The sequence below is a fragment of the Atta cephalotes genome (genome assembly GCF_000143395.1).
Source record: "Atta cephalotes unplaced genomic scaffold scaffold00004, whole genome shotgun sequence".
Lineage (NCBI taxonomy): Eukaryota > Metazoa > Arthropoda > Insecta > Hymenoptera > Formicidae > Atta > Atta cephalotes.
In genome coordinates, this window is record NW_012130068.1 from 2,521,534 (window position 1) to 2,540,071 (window position 18,538).

An 18,538-nucleotide genomic window follows, 5' to 3' on the forward strand; every position below is an offset into this window, starting at 1 on the left:
AATGAAGCGACAAGATCTACAGTGCTTGCAAGATTATATTTATATTTATATTCAAAGAAAATATTGATAATAAATTAAATAGTATTTATATCAAAATTATCTACCCAAAATTACGAATTACACTAAGAAGCTATAAAATTTCTGCATATTATACATACAGAAAAAAAACGGTTTTGTTGAAGTACGGTATTGTTAAAAATTTAGTTAAATATGTTAAATATAATACTTAAAGAATAATAAAGTTTTTTTTATCTGTGAAAAAATTTGAATAAGTCAAGTTTTCGAGAGAAAACTTGTAAAATATATTTAGTCAAATTAATTATTTATATCGAGTTGCTCGATATGCGACAAGTGTTGACGCATGCACAGGATGTATACCGTAAAGTTGCATGTAGCATTGGAAATATTTATGCAACTTACGGCCGCCAGTATGCTCTATGTTGGATGTAAAGCGAAAAAGAGCAAGGACAAGGCTGCTCGATATGAGGGCAGTGGAATCAGTATGGCTATACTAGTCAACGACTATTTTCAGGTATCCCACAGTTCCACGTCGGGGTTAAATATAACTGCGACGAAATATTTCGCGTGCTCCCATCTTTAGAGACATTTTCCTATCGATTATTTTCGCGATTTATACTTGTAGCTGATATTACAAAACTTTCGTGATATATCATAATTATTTTTGAATTAGACTAAATCATTTCTTTTCTTCTTATTTCTTTGAAGTTTCATCTAATATACATACACAATAAAGCATACTTGGCACCATAGCGAACTGAAAAATTAATATATCAAATTACGCTCGGCGGCGTATTATAATTCATGTTGAATAGTTTAGCTGCGAGCGACTTATTCAATTTTTATTATCCTTCAGTTCCGTTCGAATTTATTTAATTGTTTCTGTTTTTAATAATTAAATCCTTCTAAATAACATTAATTCTAATTATTTTTTTAAATTTTATAGATTTTTATCAATTATACTCTCTATCGATGTTTTACTTCTATAAACAAAGATTTTAAGTCTTTTCTTCTTAAAATAAATTTTCTTCTTTTGACAGATTTTTGTAATAAATTGTGACTTTGCTTTAATTAGCCGTTGTTATCGTATCATTTTTTTATTAAATTTTTTGCATAGAAAAGTTGTGGGTATGTGTAAAGTAACTGATATGAAATGCTTTATATACTTGCAAGAATCTATAGACTCTTTATCGTTCAGTAAGTGGAAGTTAATGAATCTTCCAGAGAAAACATGAACGTTGCATTTATAATCACGTCGTTTACATAGATTGTAAAAAAGAATGCTATAAAAATATTTTATTTAATCTACGCAATTCAGATTATTAATATAATATATGTATTTTCAATGCTCCAAAAATGTCGCGACAAATGAAACAAAGTGATACCGAATGTATGTATGTTATTCATCCAGATAAAGATAGTTCAAGGTTACACCTGATTTAATTTAACATAACGTGAAAGGTTAATCAATCGCAACATACTATAAGTATCAGTAGCAATGTGGCATTTTGTTTGGTGTCGTGTGAAATATGAACGCGTACGTAGGCAACATAATGTTATAATGTGGACAGATTTTTCAAGCGTGAATTTTTCAGATGGAAAGTCCGTAAAATTTTATTCGCCTATCTTGAATTATTTTAAGCTCGCCATTTCGGAAGGTATAGCCCTTCTTATCAATCACGAATGAACGAGCGGCTATTTAACATATGTCTATTTTCGCAGAGGTAGGTCACGAGAAGTGCACGGGTGGCTGTTGCGTGATTAAAACACCAGAGTTTATACACGCCGAAATCATATCGGTTAGAAACTGCGCAGATCGAGTTTCCAATTACGAGATTAACGTGCTGCTCTAAAGTCTACCTTACGTTGCCATAGGGTAATACCTTCGCCTAAAAGTACCAGGCACCCCACTTACGATCGAGATCCAGAATTAAACAGCGCTGTGATTTCGCTGGATTCAATTTCAGACACAGATACATGCGATCCCGAAGAGGTTCACTTTCTACCATAGACTCAATTTTAAAAGGAAAAACTTCTATTTATTGTTAGATATAAAAAAAATAATGGTAATTCAATCCTTTGAATTTTTAATTAAATAATCTTTTTTTTTAATTTCCATGTGGATTCAAAATATAAATCAATCTATTTCTGTTGTTAATTTCAAAGTAAACAACGTCCACTAAATTTGAATCAAATATATTTATAATATATTTATTATAAGTAATATATTTATTTAATTGAATTATTCAACTCCACTTATTTTAGTTAAATTAATGACGTATTGAATAGCAATAATGGCGATTTAGAGGAATGATTAAAAATAAATATTCAAATTAGGTATAATTTGATATTATAAATTTAGCAGTGCCGTTCTGCATTTTATTGTATGTATAGTAAACATAATTTTAAAAACTTGTTAAATTTTGTTAAAACTTACAAATGCGTTAATTGCAAATTGACACGAATTGTTATCGATTATCACTGGCACAAGAAATTATGCTGTAGGTCAATGTCGGCGAATGTCTTGAATTTCATGATTTTAGTCCCACATGGGTACCTTTAAGTTAAACAAGTCAAAGGCTCAGCTTTCAATGGAAATTTCCTTGTTGCAACGTACCGCTTCCACGTCCGCGTTGCTGAACGCCCATCGATCGATCCATACCACTGTGTAACAGAAAGCACGCGACGACCTAACATCTGCCGTTGTGTGGTTCGCAGTTCTAACGTAATAACGACTTTAAACACAGAGAGCTTGGGTTACGAGCTATTTAGGTGTTAAACGACACATCAATTATCGCACAGCATCGTATTATTAGAACTCGTGATCCTGTGAGAATTACGATCGATGCATCCATTTCTTTGCACGGTCCAATTTGTTCGGCTACTTATCAAAATTTTAATCTTTATTTCTATTAATCCTTCGCCGGCAATGTTGAACTTTAAAAGCACCGTCAATTTATTGATTGAGAATTCTGGTGGATAAATTTAAATCTGTAAAAAGTAAGTAAAATACAAAATTTCTATGATAGTAAAAACTCGTTAAAGGAGTTAAGTTTAAAAAAAAAAAAATATTTTCAGATTTTGGTATAGTCTGAAACAGTAAACGAAAAGAATGATTTTGAAAATAAAATATTTACAAATTTAGATAGATATAGATATGAAAGGAATTTTGTTGAACCATTAAAATAATTATGTAAAAAACTTAAGCATAATGAATTATGCTACAAAAAGTTTTAACATTCTAGCAACTAATTTAAACGTTTTACGTAACTATTTTGGTAGTCCAACAAAATTTATTTCCAGATCTGTATCTAGTTAAATTTTTATATACTTTAGCAAAAAACTTTTTTCCGTCTATATATAAAAATCTATATTAAAATTCGAAGAATTAAGCAGATTGAAGGGTGAAAAGTTCATACTGCCAATGGACGATTAATAATAAATCAAATATCAGCGTGTTTAAAAACGCTACAATCAGAATATAATTAATCACTAGACTAAAAAGCGTCATTGTCACTTTCTACTATTACATACATATAACATCAACACTTTTGCATCTAACGTCTTCCAACCTGAATGATTTTCCCCTTATAGTCTAGTTTGTGTATGAATACCAAAAAAATCGTTGAAGTAGTAGAATGGCTGAATGGGTTAGGACTTAGGTTACTCGATCAATACAAGACGTTCCAGTTCTCTCTACGACTGCGAAATTAGATATCCAAAGGTAAAGAGGAAAGTTAAAGACTGGGGATACAAAAAAGCAGATGAGATGATATTGTAAAGTAAAAAAAAATGAAATATCTACTTAATTTTATTAATAAACCTAAGAGACATGAGAATACGATTCGATAAAAAAATTATAAGGTATACTTATATACAATTACATTAGATTTTCCGGTGAAATTTTAATATACCGGGCATCTATAATGCCAAAATTAAAAATTAATTAAAGCAATATTTGTACATGTTTCAGGTGCCTTCCTCATTCCCTTTTTCGTGATGCTTATCCTGGAGGGTGTACCCCTCTTCCTGATCGAGTTGGGTCTCGGACAACGTATGCGGCAAGGTGCTTTGGGTGTATGGAACACAATACACCCTTGGCTAGGCGGTATAGGGATCGCATCGTGTATAGTGACGTTTTTCGTTACGCTTTACTACAACGTAATTATTACCTGGTGCGTCTACTACCTCTTCAACTCGGTCGAGGTAAGTAGATCGATAAGGTTCGTAACACCGATTGACGCCATGGTAATCTGCGTCGAGACATCTTAAGTGACTCTTTCCCTCTCCACTACTTTATAGTTTAGATTTTAGACTTAAATAGGTAATAAAAGAACGTCGCTCATGATAACACTAAGTGTTTAAAATCTACCAGTCTTTCAATAAAAATTATATTTCTATTAAAATACTATAGAGATTCGAGAAAAATGAAAAGGAAATTAAGAAATTTGTTAATTGCAATCAAAAATTAAAAACATTTAGTATTTAATATTTATTAATTAAAATTTTTTAATTTATTTTTGATAACATTACCTTAATTCAAATGTTATAGAATGTTACATTTAAATATAATTATTAATGGTGTTTTTGTAAATATACAGGATGTCTGATAATTGTTCTGACAGAGTTCGTGGACATATAGGACTAAACTGAGACGGAAAGTCCTCTACCATTTTGCAATTTTTGCAATAGTTAACGAGATATTAATTGCTAAAAATTGGTCTTCAATAAGTTTTTACTTAAATACTATCAACTTTATAAAAAAAATGCAAGAGACGAAAATTGTTTATTTTCTTCTTATAGAGCTCTAAGAATTTGTTTAGAATTTTTTCAGAATTTTTTAATACCATATTTTCTCATGTTAAAAATGTGAAAATGTAGTACTAAAAAGTCGATAAAAAAATTCTAAAAAAATTCGTAGATTTCTATGAGAAGAAAATAAACAATTTTCGTCTTGCAGTTTTTTTGTAAAGTTGATAGTATTTGAGTAAAAGTTATTGAAGACTAATTTTCGGTAATTTTTAGCAATTAATATCTTGTTAATTATTGTGAAAATTGCAAAATGGACTTTCCATTTCAGTTCAGGCCGCTCTACATGTCCACGAACTCTGTCAGAACAATTATCAGACACTTTGTATATGTATATTATTAACTCTAATTGATATTCGTTTTGAAAGTTTTTAAACTGGTATTTACGAATCTAGAGTTATTAATTTAAAGTTTAATACTTTAAATTAATAACTTAAAGTTATTACAATTAAACAATTTTTTGTCATTGTAAAGGTGAAAATTCGAGGAATAAGATTGTGTTAATTGTGTATCTTAAAATATTGTAAGATATTGTGAAAAATTTTTTAACAAAAATTTTTCACAACGTTTTGCGCGTAATTATCTAAATCCACGAATTTATTAAATCCACGAATACAAATTAGGGTTAATATTTTTCCTAAATTTACGAACTATTAATGATATTTATTTTCTTTTTCATGTTCCAATTAGGCTATCACGATCAAATTTGGCGTAAGTACCAATTTTTTGTTTTTTTAAGTAATGAGCAATATTGCATTATGTTGCTATAATTAGAGAGATTATTGTACATAAATTGCATAACGGAGCTATAATATGTAAATTTTGTCATAATATCGGTCTCTCAATTCAGCGCTCAAAGTACCGCTTCAGCTTTTACAACGCAATAACAGCATATATGCTCGTTAAAGCGTATATTGATGATCTATTTGCATATTCTGGCGCAATTTAGGAATCACTGCCGTGGGCAAAATGCCCGGTATTAGACGGGAAACCAGTCGAGGAATGTGTCAAGAGTTCGGAAACAGCGTACTTTTGGTATAGGACTACTTTGGATGCGGCACCATCCATTGAGGATGGCCAAGGTCTCAAATGGTGGATCGTACTTTGTCTTTTGCTCAGCTGGATTGTCGTGTTTTTCATCGTCATGAAAGGAATACAGTCGTCCGGCAAAGTAAGTTGAGATAGATAAGGACACGTATTATCGAACTAATCTAAATGGATTCCGATCGAAATTGTTCAATTATTCCCTAGATTTCTATTGTGCTGTCTGAATTTCTATTGTATTATTTAAGAAAAATGGAATAATTTTCATCGGAATCCATTCCGAAGAATTCCATAATATATGTCTAGAATCGATTCCCTCGATGTCAATTAATATTAAAAATAACAATCGAAATATTAAATAATGCTTGTATATTCATTTAAAGAATCAAGAAAAAAAATTACCAAAAATAAAGGAAATAATGAAAAATCAAATGTTTTATTAATATATAAAGAATATAATTATTGAAAATTCAAAAAATTTCAGAATCCTATCTTTTACACGAGAAATATAATATTAATCTAATAAATAAAAACGGTCACAATAATGATTGCTCAATACTTTTAATATTGTCCATTTCTACCAATGTAGATTAACTTTAATTTCGATTTGATTTATTCTTTTTCTAAATATTAGCATTAGAAAAAGATAAAAAATAAGTTGCATTAAGTTAATCGATATTAGTAGAAATGAATTAACTGTGCTAAAGAGATTGATTTCGCACTTTTTTTTTTATCATCGCGATAACAAATTATCCTTTCTTCCAGGTAGTATACTTTACGTCGATGTTTCCGTATCTCGTACTAACCATCTTCTTCGTCCGCGGGATAACGTTGGAAGGAGCAAGCGCCGGACTGGCGCACATGTATACGCCAAAGGTGACGATCGATTTCAGTCAGAGTCGACTTTATCGAAGAAAGTAAAATGTCGGGTATTAGATATTTACTTTATTTCTTTCATTGAAGGTCGAGAAATTGTTGGAGCCCACGGTCTGGCTTGACGCGGCGACCCAGGTCTTCTATAGTTTCGGGCTGGCGTTCGGCTCCCTGATAGCATTTGGCAGCTACAATACTCCTGACAACCACTGCGTGAGGGACGTGATCCTGGTGAGCGTGTGCAACGCGTTTACTGCCATTTACGCGAGCGTTGTCATTTTCGCCATTTTGGGGTTCAAGGCAATGTCAAACGTGGAGAAGTGCGTCGTCAGGTAATGCGACCGCAAGCGCGGCCATCGTTTCTAAATTCGCCATCGCGAAGAGGGTAGTGAGAAAAAACGTCCACGGCTGCGGAGATGTGTCTTTAAACGACCATGATAGCTGTTGCCGCTTGTTCGAGAGATAGAAGATATGCGTGTCGACGTTTTTACTAGTTGCACTATTAATGTATAATAACGCATGTTAGCAGAAGTCATAATTAAATTAAATTGTGAAAAAAAGCTATATGAGTAATATATAACAATTTATGTTGATAATATTTTGAAATTAAACTGTAAAAATCAGTCATTTAATGTATACTTGAAAGTACATTACAATTTAATTTAATTACATCGCAAGTGTCAGACATGTCGATGGTTGAGCGTTTAGAAAAGGGAGGGATCGAGTCATAATGGGATGGGACGGGATATATCGTTAACGAAGAAGAACAGAGGGACACAGAAGATATGTTAAATCGCTTTTATTTTAGTGCGAAGGATATCCTGATACAAAATGGGTATTTGGCTAATTCGACCTCATTCAGACTCAAGGACTACGAACTCTTTATGAGCAACTCCTACAACTCTTCAATGAATCTTACAATGAAATCATGCAGTCTCAGCAAGGAATTGGACAACGTGAGTAATGATAGTCCACAAATTCGTTCGGTGCATGATTATAAAATAATTAAGTGATAATCCTTTTGTATAGGCTGCCGAGGGCACCGGACTGGCTTTCATCATCTTTACACAGGCAATCGTGGAATTGCCGGGTGCTCCGTTTTGGTCTTGCATTTTCTTCATGATGCTTCTTGCCCTCGGCTTAGGTTCGCAAATTGGATTACTCGAGGGTATGCTCTGCGTAATTTTCGAAATAGATCTCTTCAAAAGAATAAAGAAGCAATATATGACAGGTGAGCGCGATCTATTGACATCGATAAAAACCACTGCATTGGTAAAATTATATTCGTTTTAACTCGAAAATAATTTTAACCTGAAATGTTTTTATATCTCAACGACGAGAAAATATAAATTGTTATAAAATATTGCGTTTGTATGGATATTGCTTAACATATTTTCTTTCTATTTTAACTATTGTTCATGAATCTTTCTCAATAACTATCCGATTAATAAATCGGATAGTAATTAATAATGTATAATATATTGTTAATAATAATGATTTTAATTGAGAGATTAAATAATATCCAAGATAATCATTTGCGTAAAAAAGGTAAAGAAGATGACTATTTCCAAGTTAATCGAGTTATTTATGATTTTTTAAAAAATTTATTGACTATTAATTTATTGATTATTAATTTATTGACTATTAATTTTTAATTAAATAATATCGGTAAAAGTAATATATTTTTAACATAATCAAATGTCATTTTTATTTTCATAATTTATTATCATAATGCAAAGAACCATTTTTTTAGTTGTGACAATTTTTACTTACAATTGCAGGAGTTGTTTGTGTTGTATGCTTCTTCGTTGGACTCATCTTCTGTACTGGCGCCGGTGAATATTGGTTGAAGATGTTTGATAGTTTCGCCGGTACTATTGGTCTCGTTATAGTCGCCCTAATGGAAATGATCTCTGTGATTTTCGTGTACGGTCACGAAAAGTAAGTTGAGCGTTCCACGACCAAGATTCTCTTCTCCAAATGAGATATATAGATTAATGGATTAATCGCGCGAATGCTATGCAGATTTACGAAGGACATCGAAGAGATGACCGGATATAAACCTGGGGCTTATTGGCAAATCACGTGGCGGTTTCTCGCTCCCATAATAATGCTTTGCATCCTTGTGTTTAGCGTCATTTCCATGTTCATCAAGAAACCACAATATTCGGCATGGAATGCGGCAATGGTAAGATTATACAATTTGGGATACATAAAATGTGTTAATTCAGCACAAATTTTCCAACTTGTGTAAATATATAATTAAAATATATATAATCTTTCATATGTAATCGTATCATTGTAATAATATTTCGGCTTTGTTCTTAGGGTGAAGCAGTGCCCACGAGTTATCCTGGCTGGGTGCTGGGTATCGCCGTCATTATCATTTTGGCAGGAATCGCTCCGATTCCAATCGTTTTCCTTTTACGACGATTCCAATTGGTGAAACTCGATGTGGATATACATCAAGGCAGTATTCGACGTATCGATACTACTGTTTCTACCAAGGAGATGATGGGCGACGTTGACGTGAGTATAATAGCTTGCCATTACAATCGTAGCCATATATATTTATACGTAGAAACCCCAAAATGAATTACTTTGAAAGATGTGTATTAAAAAAAAGTTTTGCGCAAAAAAATATTGTCCGCGAAAATAGCATTTGTGGCTTGTGATCGTTCGTGATGGAATGTGTGTAAAGTTCGCGAAAGCAGTCCATTGGATGACTCGAAATGAACGAGCGCACGTTGCCTTTTCCCATTTGACCTAATTGTTTTGGTCGAAAGTAGTATTGTTCCTTTCCTTAAAATAAACCCTTATGGATATAAATAGTGCAGCGAAAACTCTGTAACCATCAAAACAATTTCATAAAAAATGTCGAAATACATTTACATTACAATCTTTTAAAATTTTTTGATTTGCCTTCTAAAATCACATTGAGTTTAATCTTTGATTCTTTTCAACAGATTTGACTTATATTTTGCTTCAATGCATTATTAAGGATTAGATAACAAGGGAACAATGATTCCTTAAGTTAAATAATATTTTATTATTTTTAATTTCTATGTATGTCAAAATTGATCTATTTCTATGGAAATTGCTGTGGAGGTTTGCTAAGCTGCACTACTTAATAATTATTTTGAATAAGTAGTGTTGTACCCCTCCAAGATAGCCTGTTCAAACGGAATAGCTTAATTAGCGCACCACGGGCTAACGGATGTCATGCCATTTGATCAGCAGTGTGGCCTTGTGCGATTAAAACAGACTCGTAAATTATGATGTTGCTTATGTCGGATTCCTCCGAGTTGTTGCGCAAGTTGTTCCTCATGGTGAGCCAATTAAGCGCGTATACGTGACTCGCTTTAGGTAAATCACAATTGAACGTATGATCTGCAGTTGTAGGTAAGCATCCATTCTGTCTGTGGTAACGTCGATTACTCGATATCCCCGTAGCTACGTTACACGTGAGTTCGCAGTATCAACTTTTGAGAATGCATCCTCTGAATGTTACTTTTAGTGCATTCATTGTCACATGTACATGATGTCAGCCTCTATCGTAAATATCGTGACTCTAGTTTCTGTCTCCTGACTTTCTGTCTCTCTTTTGTACCATGTATTGTATTCATTCAGTTTAAAATCGCGATTAATTAACTGCACGATTTAATAAAATGAAAGGATGCTACGCCGATACCTTTAAACGACTAGGTTCTTTATGATAAAATATATCATCATTATCATCATCGATAGAATGCATGATTAGATTTTTCAAATCTCTATAAAGTAAGATGAACGAACATTTAATTAAAGAATAAGAGAGACATAATATTAAAAATTTTTCTCGAAATTATTTTCTATAATATACAATATTTTAAATTAAAAAATACTGTCTATTTCTGAATTTACATTCTCTGTCATAAAATATTGCAAGAAATATTGTAAGAAAAATGACACAAGTCAAAATTTTTCGAATTTGTTATTTTTTAATTTATGTGCGAATTGAGAAAAACATATTTTATCAAGCATCTGCAACAAATGTCCTTAGCAAAAATGCGAAATTTAATGCAAAATTCTGTTAATTAAATCAATATTTGTAAAATGGCAACAAAAACGTAACAAAACTTACGCTTATAAAATAAGTGCAAATCATAAAATGAGAAATCTTATGACAGAAACCGAATAAATAACATTTTTCAGCAGTAAACAGATGGCGAAAATTGAACGAGAATATATATGATACAGTACATTTGCAAATTGGTAGCAATCATAATTGCTTGCATATCAAGCAAAACTTATTAATAGCGAGATAATCTGACATTTTTAATATCTTTTTAAATGCCTTTAAATATCTTTAAACATCTTTACATATTTTTAAATGAAACTTTTATGAATTCTGATATACAATTAATTTTAAAAATGTCTATTACACTTTATATAAGTTGTAAAAATCATTTTAAAGAAAATATTATACATTGCTATTACTTTATTTAGGAGAATAGCTTCATGTTATATTCTCAATTCAATATGATCTGATTAGTGCAAATTACAAAATTAATTTTGACAATAGTGAAATAATGGCAATATTTTTGTTAATTATTGCCATGAAAAATTATAAAATATGAACTTCATTAATGCAATAAATCAGCATCTTTGCTTTTGGTAAGTATGGATTCTATCCTGAAGTTTGATCCACTTAGCATGTCAAATATGATGAATCATCATAATCACAATTCTCATCAGGATTCATGTTATGCTTCACCAGGAATGAAATTTCATCAGAAACGCTCATGTATATATAGGTTGAATCATAATGAATGTCTCAACGTTTTACCATAGGAGATGAATTACCGATTGTAATACATAAGAGACAGTGAAATCCACATATACGAAAGAATGAAATATTCACCTCCTATGGTAAAATATTGAAATATTCATTAAATTCACTCTGTATATAGGACAGTATAATTAATGGGTTGAGAATTAGAAGTGATCTGCCAACACTAATTGTGTATTCACGTAGAGTAGATCGTTCTAGATCCTTGTTCAATTAGCCTTTTCATCATGTAGAAGTAAGAAAGCAAACAGTTTAGAAGTAGAAGCTATTTATGAATCCTGGATTGCGTTCTAAAAGTTTATAAGTTTATTTGGGAATCGACAGTTTACAAATAGTTTCTAAACAGAAACTATTTGTAAACTTTCGATTCCCGCAAATTATAGAAATTATAGAAGTGCTATTTGTTTCTTCGATTTTTATACACTGACGAATGGAACTTGAACAAAATCAATGGAAACAATGGAATTTATGCAAAATCTAGATCACTTATGATACTGAACCTTTCGATTTTTGGTGAGGCTTATGCAACTTTAACAGTTGGAATTGAAATACTCCTCTTTTTACATGTGGTTTTCAAAATTAAAAAGACAATTCTTACTACAGCGAATCTGCAAACTGCGATTAAAAAGAGTAATTCTTTTCAATGTTGTATTTTTACTGCAAAAGTCAAGATTGTAGCCTATAATTCTCTTAGCTGATTTATTATATCACACTTTAATAAATATTTAAAATTTTATTTTTTTTATTTTTAGCTTGACGAGTATCACGATCGACTCGAGGACTTCCCGGAAGAAGATGAAGACATTAATAGCGATGATGATACGAATACTGCACCGACTATGAATAAAATAGCTAACAAAGCAATGAAGGGTAGAGCCTTCAAAATGGAAGTGATGAACTTTTAAAAACGCATAATCGGCGAGACTTCTTCCATTTGTCTGTGAGCTGTATAGATATCAGATATATAAAGACACAATTAGTTTAATTATGATCAGAATTTTAATGTAAATTTATTCTTCATATTATTATATAAAAAAGTATATACACAAACAAAGTTCTTATTTTATCTTATAGTCATTAATTAACAGAAATATAATTCTAGACAAGAATTAAATTTTCGTCGTTTAAATCTTTAACATTGATTTAAAGATTTACATAATTTAGTCTTTATATATTTATAATTGATATCTCAGGGCGCTGTGCGTCTTTAAAATTGAATATATTGAGCAAAAATGAACAACAAATGAGCAACAAACATATGAAATTATTTGAAACTCTTTCTAATGTATCCTGATGACAAGTGAGTCACCTCGAACCGTAAACCGAACACGAAGAATGTATTTGCGCTCGATACGATTTATAAATTTTTCAAAATTCATCAAAAGAAAATTCGCGTTCGTTTATTGTTCATTTTCTTGAAAGAGGTAGGGTGCGTCGATCATTCTTCTCGAATATATACGTAAAATACGTAACTCTTCGCATTAAATGGATATAGGATAAACCATGAATTCGTCGTAAATTGAGCTCAATTTGTCGGATTGCGACGCCACTAAAAGCAATATGTATAATTCGGAATACATTTTAGAGGTGTAGCGCAAAAGAACGACCAATTGCGTTGCGACGGTTCAGTGTTTAAACTTTACCGTCGTGTATCACACTTCCAGGTAAAATCGCGAATCACCAGGTGAATTACGATAGATATATATCGGACAAAAAAATAGCGAAGAGAATAGAATGTTCTGGCTTTTTAGTATCGCGCGATATGGAGATCGGACATGGGATCTTTGATTTCGTCCGTGTCAATTCAATTTTAATTAAGTGCGATTTCTTTTATAGATCATTAGTTTAATCTACGAAGAATGGGAAACGGAGAGACTAGACAATAAAATTCGACGTAGTGGAATTGTTAGATCAACATAGCCGATTTATTTACTGCTTTCTGTATGATGTAATGTGTACTTTCGATTCCTCCGAGGTTCTACCTTATGCATGTCATGGCAGTCCAGAATTAATTGATCTTGTTTCCAAAAATTTAAAGAATAGATACTAAACAAGTTAATTTTTTCATTAATCTTTTTCAATTTCCTACGTTTACAAGATAAAAAGGAATGTTAATCTATATATACAATATTATATTACAAGTATATTTATGAGTGTATATTACTAAGCTTGGAAAAGATAAATTTTTTATACATATGTATAATGTATTATAGTATATTATTTATTAATATATAATTATAATATTTTAATATATTTTAATATATTATAATATTTTATAAAAATATGTATTATGTATATATTTTTTTACATATTTAATGTTAAAAATTAATTAAATTTCAGTATTTCATAGAAAGAAATGAAGAGGAAACACGATTGATTAGATCTGCATTATCTATAATGATACGTTCGGCAAATGATTTAATTTACGTAAATTATCTTTTTAATTGGTAAATGTTAAAATTATATTACGCAAAGAAGCAATTATAATTCTAAAATTGTCATTAAAGATATTTTTTTATTTCTACACAAATACGCTGTCATTGTAGTCAGATATGATAGCGATGCGTTAAATTTCTTTACTGCTAATTTCGAGATAAGATTACCGGGATGTATACTGATAGATTATACTTGGCATTGTGTGTGTTGTATGAGATATATATCTCGAGCTCATTGAGAATGCACGCGGAACTACCGCTATTGCAAGATCGACAGATTTTTCCTTCGGGAAGTAGCCCCTCGCGCGCTGCGCGCTCAGCATCGTTTGGCTGGTCCAGCTATTTTGGGTACAGAAATATTATATATCGATTCCACGGATAATCAACGTGGTCGTATATGCCAAGTTCCATCCCTTAAGTTCTTGCCCGTGAGATATAATAATATATTGATGTAAAAACGTCAGTCGAATAATGTAAATGTCAATCGTCAATCGTAATGTCAATAATAAGAAAAATTATGATCTGAAAGTCGCGTTCGCCATACGAATTGCTGCACGAAGGTATTCTTTAGCTTAATGCATAATTTGAAAAGCAACCAGGCAAGAAACAAGAAATAACAAACTTATTAGACCTATTAAAAATCGAATATACCGACTACATCGGGAATACGAGGTTTCTGATTGATTGAAATGTTTTATTTTTATTAACTGTGCTTTTCAATTGTGTCTTAGGCTTTTCATTCACGTAGAGATGCGATCTCTAAGTACGGGATGACCATAGATCCACCATTTATCATTCTATATCTCATTTATATTGTATTTAAACTGCGATCGATTAATCGCACGCATCAATGGGAATGTACGCAGGATTGGAATTAATTCAACGAAGGTCGAATTAGTGATCGGTATATCTGTGCAAATAGGCGCGTCAAGCTCGCGCTGAGATTGCAACGGAGTTTGATATACTACTTGAATGTAAAATAAAAGCGATCGGGAGATCATTATATTAATGACATTACGAATTCAATGAAACGAATGCGTAACGCGTGTGTGCCATTGTAAATAATAATTCGTGGCGTTACGTCACAAATAGTATCTAAATTGATACTTTGTGAGATACCTATTTTTTGAATCGCTTAGAATAGTAACGACATACATCTGTATATGTTTACTTTTTCTTCTCTATTTTCTATGAAAAATCATATCGTTCTTTTACTTCGAAAATGATACAATTTAAAAAATTAAGCTTTTCAGAAAAAGGGAAAAACTATTTTTCAACTTATACAACAGAAAATTATTGACAAATCAAATAATATCGATAAAAAGAATAGAAACATGATTAAATATCATTTTTATTATTTTCGTTTTACGAAAATCGTTTTTTTAAAAAGTTACCTTTTTTAAATTGATATATTACAAAATTATAACAAATCCGCAATAATTCATAAAAAATGACATACATAATTCGAAAAATCATCAAAAGTTTATATTTAGTTCTATCAGCTAAAATGACTAAATTCAAAATAATAAACTTTTTCTTCAAACTTCGATCACTAAAAACTGTTTTAACTCTATATAATTTTTATAGAAGATCCTCCTTTTTATTTACAAAAATGACGCAACTCAAGATGTATTACTTTTGTAGAAAGTATTATGATTTCTTTAAAAGCTTAAGAAAACGACACAAAAAATTATTAACAGATGGGCTGTTAAGTTAGTTAAGTTTACTTTTGATTGACAGAGTAAGTTTTTACTCTACTTAACTCATTCATGGTAATAACTTGAAAATTTGTTGAGTTGTGTCACTTTTGAAGTAAGAAAACAATATTGTCCTTCTCTTCACGAGAGACGCAAATTTAGAAATTATGTAACAATAAGTAAGACCGTTGCGCAAATTAAAATTCTTTTTCTATAAATATGAGTTGTACGATAAGCGATAGTTAGTCATTGTTTCGGAACAAGACAAGAACGTTGATAAAATGTAAAACACGTGACAAACAGCAAAAGCCGGTTTTCTTTAAACATCGTTATTTTACTTTAAATTTTAAGATCATACCGTCCGAGGTCGTCCTGTATCCCAGATGTAAAAAGATTGTATTGTTTTTGTATTATTAATTTAATTTTAATCATAGCTTTTACAGCGCGCCTTACGTAATAATAATATATTTAATACTAATGTATTTATTATTTCAAAGATTGAATCAAATTTACTTTTTTTTTAATGTAATTCATTATTTCTTTATTATAATTATTTTTCTTTATTATAATTATATAGACAGATAGATAATTGATATCAGTAAAATGACGATGACACGTGATTAATTACTATTTAGATTTATCTAAATTATAATTAATTATCGGAAGTGCGATTAACTTTATGAATCATTGCAATCATAATATTACAAAAAAATTAACAAATGCAGAAGATATCATTTTTTCTCATTATATGAAAAAACAGCCCATTTTTATTTTGTTAAATTTTGATTAAAATATTTTCGTTTTATTTAAAAGTGGTAATACAGTATGATACATATATATTTTTCAGTTGCTTCAAAAAACTTTTTTTGTATTGAGGAATTATTTTTACTCATGTCGATATATTGCTTTGAATAAAAAAATTTATAAAGTGTAAAGACATCAATAGAATATATACAAAGCATTTTTCGGATTCCATTACTTGAATTTTAACTTTTAGCTCTCGTTTATGTACAGAATGAATAACTAATAAAAGAAGTTACCCAGTTGTAACTCAGTTGTTCAACTATTGAAAAGTAACGGTCAGAAGTTGTAGTATCCTATCTTCTATTAACTAAAGAGAATGCCATTTGCTCGGAATCCATTAGAAGATTGGAGCTAAAGTTCGCTATAATTCGATTTCGATTTTCGATTTCGAAAATGGATTTAAATAAAATTTTTTTGTAATTTGTTTTTACTTTTCGGATTTTTCTATGTACGAGGCATTTCATGTTAACAAGTTCACAAAAAATCTCAAGTTTTTTTCGCGAAACACGTGTCTTATATTTTCTATATAGATAAGTTCTATATAGATTCTATATAGATAAGTCAGCAAATTAAAAGAAAAAAAATAAAAATGATGTTGGAAATGGTTTCAGAAGTCTTTGACAAAAGTCTTCAACATAGAATGCTTCATATGTAATATAAGTATGGAAAGAAAAACTTGGGTTTCGATTCAATGAGAAATTTCTAATTTATTTCTAATTTTTCTACTTTATAATATAACAAAACTTAAAATAAAATATTTTTAACTTTTCGAATTTCAATTCATTGAAAATGTATAATAATAATACATTAAAGAAAATATATAATAAGTAAGAAAATGTATATATTTTTATACGTACACACATTCGTACAACTTTATAAATATATCATACCCAAACGCAAATTTGAACTTTGAGAGGGATAAATAAAAAAATGTTCCACACGCATCACTGGAATTGAGATTTCATAAAATCAAGTTTTCCTATTCCACTTACGTATATTACTCATATGTACATAGCAAAACTCAAAAAGTAAAAAAAAAATTACGAAAAAACTCATTTAAACTCATTTCCGGAGCCGGAAATGGAGCCGGACTCATTTACAGTGGATTTTAAATTCCTCTAATGAATATCAAATTTTCTGAGCGAATGGTACTCATTCTAGTTAATAGGAGATAAGATATTATAACTTCTATCCGTTACTTCTTCAGATGGACATTTGGATGACTTCTTTTGTAAGTATAATTAAAATTAATGTCAATACTTTCTTATATTTTTATGTTCTTAAATGTTTCAGAAAACTATAAAAATAATTAGACTCGGCATTAAATCCAAAAGAGAATCATTCGAAAAAGTTGTAATAAAAAAGTAAGAAATCTGTACGTTTATGAATGCAAAAAGTACAGGGAAAATATCTTTTAAAAAAAATCTTATTTTTTAAGTAAATATTAATTAACAATTTATTAACAAAGAACTATATATTTCTCACAACTATTTTGTCTAAAAAGATATATAATTAAATAATATAAAAACAAAAATTTATTGAATCATATATTGAACACACAACAATCAATAGAAAATAAAAGCCTTTAACGGTCATTATGAAAATTGTGTCATAGAATTGATTTTTGAACTTTTAAAATGTAATCCGAACAGAATTATAATAAAAATATAATAATTTTATACTGATAGGCATCTTGGAAAAATTTTAATAATGCTAAACTTATTAGAATTTGTAAACAATTTTATTACAAAAAAAAATCTCGACCGGGAAATCTCGGGAATCTCCGGGCAAGTGTCCTTATAGTTAGATTATCGAGGCATATAATTAAAATATATTATTTTAAAGATAGATAAAATATATTATCTTAAAATATATTATCTTGAAGAGAGAAAATTATATTATTTGGATATAAAAATAATACCTTGGTACAATTGAGAAATTTACTTTCGAAGATTGCGAAGCTCTTTCGTTTATCTAAGGAATGTACTTATTGTATAAAACTGTTAATATTTATCTTCGACAAGGAA

The 18,538-nt window shown here is 30.2% G+C and overlaps 1 protein-coding gene across 1 annotated transcript in view; it reads left to right on the forward strand.

The window, feature by feature from the left end:
* The window catches only part of LOC105625909 (sodium- and chloride-dependent transporter XTRP3), a 13,399-nt gene extending 919 nt beyond the window's left edge, over positions 1–12,480 (forward strand). Inside the window, exons 2-12 of the mRNA XM_012207219.1 lie at positions 3,992–4,224; positions 5,518–5,538; positions 5,777–5,998; positions 6,637–6,747; positions 6,835–7,076; positions 7,553–7,700; positions 7,774–7,975; positions 8,526–8,685; positions 8,770–8,932; positions 9,073–9,273; positions 12,328–12,480. Of these exons, the coding sequence (XP_012062609.1) occupies positions 3,992–4,224; positions 5,518–5,538; positions 5,777–5,998; positions 6,637–6,747; positions 6,835–7,076; positions 7,553–7,700; positions 7,774–7,975; positions 8,526–8,685; positions 8,770–8,932; positions 9,073–9,273; positions 12,328–12,480 (1,856 nt within the window). The remainder of the gene's footprint in view (positions 1–3,991; positions 4,225–5,517; positions 5,539–5,776; positions 5,999–6,636; positions 6,748–6,834; positions 7,077–7,552; positions 7,701–7,773; positions 7,976–8,525; positions 8,686–8,769; positions 8,933–9,072; positions 9,274–12,327) is intronic.
* The last annotated feature ends 6,058 nt before the right edge of the window (positions 12,481–18,538 follow it).